At 28.9% G+C, this 9450-nt stretch overlaps 2 protein-coding genes across 5 annotated transcripts; both read right to left on the bottom strand.

Annotated features, from left to right (window-relative positions):
• Nucleotides 1–260: 260 nt before the first annotated feature.
• Nucleotides 261–875, bottom strand: LOC123202867. Its single transcript, XM_044619018.1, has one exon. It carries the CDS (start codon nt 873–875, stop codon nt 261–263), a length of 615 nt encoding a protein of 204 aa, XP_044474953.1.
• A 4683-nt stretch (nt 876–5558) lies between these two features.
• Nucleotides 5559–9239, bottom strand: LOC123202717 (anamorsin homolog). Of its 4 annotated transcripts, none has more exons than XR_006499048.1 (9): nt 9065–9239; nt 8656–8800; nt 8366–8532; nt 8188–8292; nt 7577–7736; nt 7355–7491; nt 6735–6809; nt 6535–6651; nt 5559–5956 (listed from the first exon to the last, which is right to left on the bottom strand). XR_006499048.1 is itself a non-coding variant. In XM_044618776.1 (8 exons), exons 1-8 carry the CDS (start codon nt 9065–9067, stop codon nt 6613–6615), a joined length of 831 nt encoding a protein of 276 aa, XP_044474711.1. In that variant the 5' UTR covers nt 9068–9239; the 3' UTR covers nt 6324–6612. The 4 variants fall into 4 exon arrangements, 1 of the variants encoding a protein (XP_044474711.1); XR_006499046.1 differs by having other exon boundaries at nt 5559–6013; XR_006499047.1 differs by lacking the exon at nt 5559–5956 and adding an exon at nt 6324–6402.
• Nucleotides 9240–9450: the final 211 nt, after the last annotated feature.

Genomic DNA, 9450 nt, shown 5'->3' on the forward strand with positions numbered 1-9450 from the left:
TAATTGGGAAATTGATAAATAATTCGATTAACTATGTTTTGTCGAGGGAATTGATATGGATAAAGCTAGATTAATCTTTCACCTTGTCTAATCTATATAACTATTGTAAATAGACATAAATACCCTCTGATGCAACTAAATTAATAAAATTAAATAATTCGATTCAAATAAATAACATCAGTAATCATTCAAAAAAAAAAAAGAAAACTTTTCCATAAGTAATGCAACTATGCCATTGAATACTATTTATGCCAATTAATTCAGCGCATCTTATTGGTAACCGTATAACCGATGTCACTATAAATCAGCACATGATTATTTCTAGCCCTAACTGAATCCACATCTTTAGATTGAAATCCCTCAGATTTCAGTTTGTCTGCACAGTAATATGCACCATCAGACGCAACTTTTGCATCATAATTTGCAGTCATAGGATCTACATCCAAGTCGCTCAAAGCACTTTTGAATGAATTCACAGTGTACTGATATTGTGAAATGCAGAACTCAAGTGCCGATTTCAGTCTCGGTGAAGATTTTTCCTTCTTCGCCATTGCATCAATGTATTTTAGGCTGTTTGTGGAATTAGATATAGCCAAGTTTAGCGCTATCTTAGCCAGCAATCTCACGTTTGTTGTAGACAAGGCTTTAGGATCTAACGCGAGAGCGGCTACACAATCCTTGTAACTACATTGGGAAGTTTCTTCGCAAACACTCCTGACTAAACTGGATGGACCATTGTTGCTGGATGCCACGAGGGCAAGCGCCGGCAAAAGAGAGTGAATAAGTAATAAGAAAGAAATAGAAAATACTTGTGTTATGATCATCAATGGAGGAGAATTATGATGAAAAGCCATTGAAGTTTTGTGTGCATACATGGTTATAGAAGTAAATATACAAGTAAATGAAAATTTGGGTTGTATTTAAAAGGTATTGAGAACTTGCTATAAAAGGGCAATATCAAAAAATAACAAATTAGGTTTATTGACTCTTTAATGCAGAATCCTGTAAATATGGAAGTCAGTAGAGTTTTCGGTTGTCCTTGGAAGGTTTTGAGAACTTGCTCTATAATGTCGTTATGAAATAATAACAAAGGACAATAATTTGCTAATTTTTAATTACCAAAATAACATCTTGTAATCTAGGTTCTTTTTTAATGGATATAGATTTATAATTGATAACTATATGTTAAAAATAGAAAAACGAATAACTTTTAAATATAAATCAATAACTATAAATTAAAAAAAAAAGATAAATAAGCTCTTTTTTATCTATAAATATTTTTAAAAATTGGATTTTTTTTGTTATAACAAAAAATCATACTTGAGTCTTAAATAAATTCATAGGTCCACACATTAATCCCATAACAATTAAATTAAGTAAATCAATAGTTTGATCTTAAAATATAATCAAAGAAGATTTAAATTTATATTCCTATAAATAAAACCTCCTCTAAGTACAATGACTATTGTATCCCTACTGTTAACAAATTTTATTAAATAATATTATGTATATATATTTGTTGTATATAATTTAATATACAGATAATATATTATCATATAATTAACTATCATTTGTTTTTAATTAAAAATTATTTAATTACACAAGAATATATTATCTATATATCTAAAATATATATAAAAAATATCTAAAAATCATTTTATTAAATTTTACTATAAGAAAACAAAACTTCCTAAGTAGAAGTTTGACTTTTTCAAACTTAACATATTGGAATTTGTCATTTTCAACAAACCTCATATTTAAAATGGTCTTGTGGCATTAGCTTAATAATTAGTATAATTTTCAATGTGCTAGTGGGACAAGGCCAATAAATATGTAGGGAAAATAACTATTTTTCACTTAAATTTTAGTCTAACTTTAAAATCATATCTATGATAGATAAAAAACCCTAAACACTCATTTATAGACTAATTGTTATCTAAATTTTTAGTTAGAAATATGAATAAAATCGTCATTTTCCTATCAACCCTAAAACCTTAGAATTTATATCATTTTCTCCCTCAAGTTTTAAAAACTAATATTTCAATTTATTCTCAAAATTTGAAAAGTTTATATTTCATCCCTAGAATTTGTTTCCTTCTTCGACTACCATCATTCCGATCGATAGCTAGTACTTTTCACCCATCTTCCAAATCTGACTATGAAAGACGACAAAAAACAGCCATCTAGACACGATGACAAAGTCTGGAAGACTCTATGAAGGATGACCCTTCGTCGTCATTCGTCGTTGCGCCTAGACAATGCGACAAAGAATGATGAAACATCGTCCTTTGTCTCTTCGTCCTAATCTAGATGACAGAGGATCATCCTTTGTCAGAGAAGACTTTCGCTTATTCCCGATCGTCAATCAATTTCCTAAGCCATTTAAGATTAAACCAAAAAATGTGAGGAAAGTAAATTTTATAAAGTTTAATCATGGGGGGAAAAATAATATAAATTTTTTAGATTTTAAGGTTTATAAGTAAAATGACTATTTTACCTTTGTCTTTAACTGAAAATTTGGACGACAGTTAACCCATAAATGAATATTTGAATTTTTTATCTGTTATGTCATATATATAATTTTAATATTAGACTAAAACTTGATTGGGATATTATCCTTTGCCCTAAATATGTATTATTTTTGTTATCCAAACTTCGATTTACATTCAAATAAAAAAGAGGAACACATATATAATCGTCCTAATTATTTTCAGTTATACAACATTAACATATCAATTAATAATAAAAAACAATCTCGCTATATTGATGTAATCACATATATCAAGCATGAGTATGTATACCAATATTCATATTCTGAATATATATATATATATATATATATATATATATATATATATATATATATATATATATATATGCACACATTATGGCATTATTCATTTACCAAATTAATAAAATTAAATTTTCCACATTCGGTATTCAAATAAACAATTTGAAAATTTGTTCCCTGCAAAAGGGTCGTTGATAATACAACCATTCAACCATGAACTGTTTATACACTCGAGTGCCGATTTCAGTCTTGGCGAAGATCTATCTATCTTTGCCATTGCATCGCTGTATGTTATTATGTCGCCTTATTATTTCTTCAATCCTTAATTTAAAAAATTAATTAATACTAGAAAATAATCTGGTTCACTATGTAATCAGAAATATCTTTTAAATTAAGGATTGAAAAAATAATATGGCGATATAATAATATAATATTTAAAAAATAATTTATGTAATTTAAAAATATTAAAATAATAAAATTGTGGGCTAATCTAGAGCTAACAATTTTTAACACGCGCTATTAACTTAATATGATATGATACGAAAAATTGGGTTAAGGTTAAATTTTTTTGACACAAAAATTATTTTTGGTTGACTTGACACAACCTAAAATGAAATCGAATGGTGTTATGATTTACACAAAAATAACTCAATACGACATGAATTGTCTCTAATATTTTAGAGAAATATTACTTTAATATAATTTGTTAGGAATAAAGTATAAGCAATATTATATGTACATACTTTTTATATAAAATTTGGATACACAAATGATATGTCATCATGTAATTGATTTTTTATTTTATCTTTAATTTAAAATCATATAATCACATGATGACACATTATCTGTGTACTTAAATTGCATACAAAAAATGTGTACGTATAGTTTTATTAATAAATTATAGAAATATTAAAAGTCAGTTGTTAAAATCTTTACAAATCACATATAATTATATTCTCGTATAATTGTAATTACTTATATTAATTTTTATTTATATTTGAATATTTTATTTTATTATTAAATCGTAAGAATGTGATTTAATTAGTTAGATTATTATGCATTTTAAATATCTTAGTATATAATTTTTTGATTATTTATAAATAGAATAAAATATTATATTATATGTTTTATTAATAATATATTAGAGTTATTTGGTGAATAAATTATAATGGTAAAAACACTTAAAAAATAATAGATAATCGTAGATTAATTTTAATTGAATCCGATCAATTTGAATATTAAAATGTTAGATTAAGATTAAAAATTGCCAATACGATTCTAATTTAGATTGAATTAAAATAAAAAATTTATAATATAAAACTTAAATTAATACAATATAAATATGAGCCGATGATGATGCAAATTATCGGATCAAGTCAACACACAAATATTATTAATATAAAATAGTAAAAATTTAGTATTTTCGGTTGAAAGAATCTGAAAGTTAAATCCCATCAAAACATTTGAGACAAAAACTAGATGTAACTCACCTCTCTAAGAAGTATATATAATTACCCTACAAATATTTATAATTTTTTTAGTAATATTATGTACATAATTTTTGTATATAATTTTATATACACGTAATACTTTGTTATCATATGATTGAATAATTGAAAATTAAAGATAAAAAATACTTAGTCATATTATAACATATTATTACTTGTATACAAAAATTGTGTACATAGTTTTATTGTTTTAATACACAGTTAAGAAAAGAATATTATATCTATTAATTATAATTTTGAGTATTATATAGTTATTTGATTGAGTTTTTACAATTTTATAAGAGCAAAGGCACTGGTGACTCTAAGGGGGTGTTTGGTTCCGAAAATAAAAAGATTATTCTGATAATTTATCTTTTATTATTTATATTACTTTATTTAATTTATAAGTAATAAAAGATTATGGGAATCTTTTATTATCAATGGTAATATGGGAGGTAATATAAAAAATACTTTTATTACTACATTCATCTTAGGTATTGAAAAATTACTTAAATAATCTTAATTTTATTATAATTATATCTTTATTTATTAATTTTTTTAAAAACAAAAATAATCTTATTTTTAATTAATATAACAAATAAAATCAAAAATATTTTAGAATAATTATACTCAAGGGTATTTAAGTAAAATAATATACTAGTATTCTTTTATTTTCTCTAACCAAATACAATAATTATTATTTATACCTACCTATTTTTACTAAATTTTATCAAACATAGTAATAATTTATACCCAATAATCCTTAAGGGAATATATCTTTTAGGGGTGTGCACGGTCTGGTTTGATGCAATTTGAGAGATTTTTCAAACCAAACTTAAAAAAAAACGATTTGAAAAATTTTCAAATCAAACCAAAACATTTTAGGTTTCAAACCAAACCAAACCAAATTAAAAAAATACGGTTTAATTCAGTTTTGATTACAGTTTGAACTATAATTATCAGTATCTTATGATATATGATATATATCGTATCTTACAATATAATATAATACAAACAAACAACGATACGTATCATAAGGTATATCGAATTAATACAATACAGTAAACGTATTATGTGATACAATACGTATCATACGATACAATATATATTTTTTATACGAATTGATATACTTTTTCAGAGAAAATAAATGCATTAAGAGTGTATATGAAAAATTTTACATTATATGTGAATATGCATTAAATGTCAATAGTAAATTCAACATTAGAGATTGTTGAATGGTGTTGTAACACGTTTTAAAACCAAGTTATCTTTCTCTTACATTAAGACGAACTTAAATGATTATTATTCAAGTTTTTTATAATGTTTTCGCAGATAATTTAGACTTGAGTAATTCGATTAACACATAAGAAAACAATGTCAAAATATAACGGTGCGTAATCCCGCCTGCCACACGGGTGACTCAGGAGGCTAACTGGCCGCCAATAATAACACCAGCAGCTAAAAGACGACGACAACGTTGGCGTGGGTGAGACGGCCATAAGGTGAAAGTAGCTGATGATGCTAACACCAACAGCATAAAAGCAGCATCAGCAGCAGGGTTAAGATGGCCCCAAGGCGAACTAGCCTTCGATGCTAACACCAGCCAAAAAGGTGGTGTGCATGGCAAAACCATGAAGAAGATTGGACCATCCAAACTTTTTTTTTATGACTGGGGAACCTGCCCAATTTGGCTGAACAAGTAAGTCCCGAAGTACAGTGACAGAACTCACAACCGCTGCACAATGTAATTCAAAGTTTCGCTAGTTCTGAGATCAATGCAATTCAAACTCAAAACCTCTTCTAGAAGCTCTACCACTTTTGTTAACCCCTGGGGTCTGGACCATCCAAACTTGATTAAGTGCAGACCAACATATTTAAAGGTTGGCAATCAATCACTAGTCCTTGGTCTCTATAAATGTCAACAAAATATAAAATAGTAATTGAAAAGAAGCTGCCAGGCATCTTAATTTATACAAAGAACGGCATTAAATTTTATTTAACTTAATATATGCTAGTCATTAAGCACATTCCAAAGAAACAGTAGGTTTCCCACAAGATGAGCAACTGTATCCATTTTCACTAAGAACCAGGAAATTAAGCTGTTGCATCAGCCACACATACTGGCTAGTATTTGAAAATTCAAGAAGAAAAAGAAATCACCAACTTCAATTAGTTGTCTTATGGTTAAAGCTACAATCGCACTGCAAAGAATATGCAAAATGATCGAATTACAATCAAAATACTCAAAATTATTACCTTACATTAGTTGCACCTATTGTTAATAATCCATAGCCCACAAACACCAATCACGAAACACCACCCATAACTTTGTATTTAAAAGTCTGCTGCAAGAAAGTTGCTAGAGAGTGATACCTGCAATGATGTATTGCCTCCCATTTCACAAATTTTACAGGAGAAAGAGAGAAGAAAACAGAGCACTTGAATAATTTCCATACCTTTTCTCCCAGTTTGAATGGTGGAAGACCATTGTATGGGCATGTACTGCATCGAAAAGCATCCCCTAATCCACACTGTAAAGTATATAATTAGTTGGAGAGCATCAATTGATAAACAATAGCAACTAAAAAAATGATACACGATCAGCAATTTGGTATGCTCACACAGATCTAGAATATCACGTATCTCTGTATGATAAACTATACTTATGCAAAACACTATAGATGAAAATAACCTGACAATTAATATGTTTAACTCACTTCTTTTGCACAAAATATCACCAAGTAATACCCTGAAAAGCATACAAGCCTATTGCGTTTCTTTATTTGGACACTTGTAATCAATTTTTATGCTATAAAGGATACATTATATTGAGACCATCATAGAAGTAATTGGCTACTTCAGAAATTTGCTATGTATCTTGGTTTCCATCTTGTTTTCCAAAAGGTTAAGCTAAGACACCACCATCAATAACATAGATATACTTAAATGACCTTGAATCTAAGCACCAAAGACACCAGCATTAATAGCATAGAAATACTTAAATGCTCTTAAATCTAAGCAACAAGGGAGGCCAGGACAATCAATTATCAAAATCAAATTTTAAAAGAAGGCATACATTTCCACATGCTGACTGAGGATTTTCCAGCTGATCCATAGTGAGTCCTAACTTCTCTACTTTCTCCTCAGCCTCAGCCCTTCCACAACTGCAGTTTTTGCAAGCTTTCCTCGTACTTCCAACTTCACAATCACCAACTGTACAATTTTTTTGTTCAGTGCATGGTACAGAAAATTAAGAAAGTTTACAAAAACAAAAAAGTTAAGAACCTAGCCATCATACCAGGTGGTAACTGTGGTTTCTTCAAATCCTGTTCAGTTAATAGAGAGTCTTCATCGATCAAATCAGAGTCATCATCCAACTGAACTTTAAATAAACTTTTAGAGGCCTTCTTCAAAGCGAAGGAGGACCCAACTGTCCAGGAAGGCTTCTTACCCTTCACCTAGAAGTAACACAAATTCAACTAACATATCGATAAAATGAACACTTGAAAATTAAACTAAAAATTCAGCACGCAAAAATAAACGTTACTGCCATGATTTTCAGCTTCTAGAGCATAATGATGTAATGCTGCTCCAAAAACATAAGTAGGAAGAAGCAATAAATGCAATAAAAAACCACTAATAATTGAAGTAAATTCAGAAACCTAGCTTGAAATCACCAATAAATGAATACCACTCAGAACGAAGTGCATTCAACCAAAGTTAAGTCTCAAGATTTTCATAAATCAAATCTCAACATAGGCATCAGTATAAAAAGATATCAAAGAACAAGTTAATTGAACCATTCTTGCTGACCAAACATTTAACCAACGAGGATTCCTTTTAACTCTATATGATTATAAACCAAATACATACAAAATGGGATGCGGCAAGGTGAAAATAGAAACTCACCATAAACGGGTGAACATTTTCTGCTGGGACAACTGATTTTACTTCAAGACAAACTGCTTCTAGAAATCCAGCTAACAATAACTTTCGCTCAAGAGCCAAGAATGCCTGCCATTAAAGTCCTTATGAGATACACTAACACAAGCAAAGTACAAAGAACTTACAAACAGCACAACAATACCTTATGGGCATTCCCTTCATAAGATTTGAAACTCTTGTAAAGCAGAATAGTTCCACCGGGCTTCAGAACTCTCAAACTATCCCCAAGCATCAAATCATCAGGAAATTCAAGTGAAGCACTAATTGATATAACAATGTCAACAGAGGAGGACTCCATTGGCAACTGACCTGCCAAAACAAAAGACGAAATTGAACAACAAGCAATAAACAATGCGTACAAATTGAATTGAATTAAAAACATGATAAAAATACGAAAATGGAAAACCGAAAGAAAGTTTGGAAAAAAAGTACTTATAGAAGATGCTTGAGTGACAATGTGAGGATCACAGTTTTCCACAGCTTCATCCCCGAGCTCCTTTATTGCATTTAAAACAGAACTCACAGCAAGAACTTTTTCGTCCGTAAAAGAAAGTACAACGCTCTTCTTCGCCGTATCCTACAACAGAAGCCATTTTTAGCAGCAAACCCAAAATAAAATCTGAACCAACAAAACCCCAAATTCATCTCTTCCCCATTAACTTGTCAAATAAACACAAACTTCCCATATAAAAAAATGTTAAAAAAAGGAAAAAAATAGAAAATAGAAAATGCAGACCATCAACGGAAGTTAATCGGATCAGAAAGTGGCAGCGTTATAAAATTAAAAAAAAAATTGCAAAAAGGGAAGTAAAGATCAAGACGGAAAGAAAAAAAAGATCACCATAAAATTGAATGTGCAGAAACCCAGAGAAATTTTTGTTCTTGCTTTTGGGGTTGGCTTCTGCAATGTGCCTTGAACAAATGGCGGCTTTTTGTTTCGTAAAAAATGGGATTAAGAGGAAGAAGGTCGGCTACGTTACGCAGCCGACCAACAGTAATGACATGCCCTAGAATGGTCAACGGCACAGTTAAAAATAATAATATCACGTCATCGTAACCCTTTTTATACCATTTATTTATATAAATAATATATTATTATATAATTAAATATAATTTTACTTTTAATTTAAAATTATCTATTCATATTATAATATATTATTTATAGTCAAAGGATTATTTTACCTTCAAGTTTTAATACACTTTTAAAATCACATTTATGGAGTTTGA

This window comes from Mangifera indica, chromosome 19 (assembly GCF_011075055.1).
Source record: "Mangifera indica cultivar Alphonso chromosome 19, CATAS_Mindica_2.1, whole genome shotgun sequence".
NCBI classification, from domain to species: domain Eukaryota; kingdom Viridiplantae; phylum Streptophyta; class Magnoliopsida; order Sapindales; family Anacardiaceae; genus Mangifera; species Mangifera indica.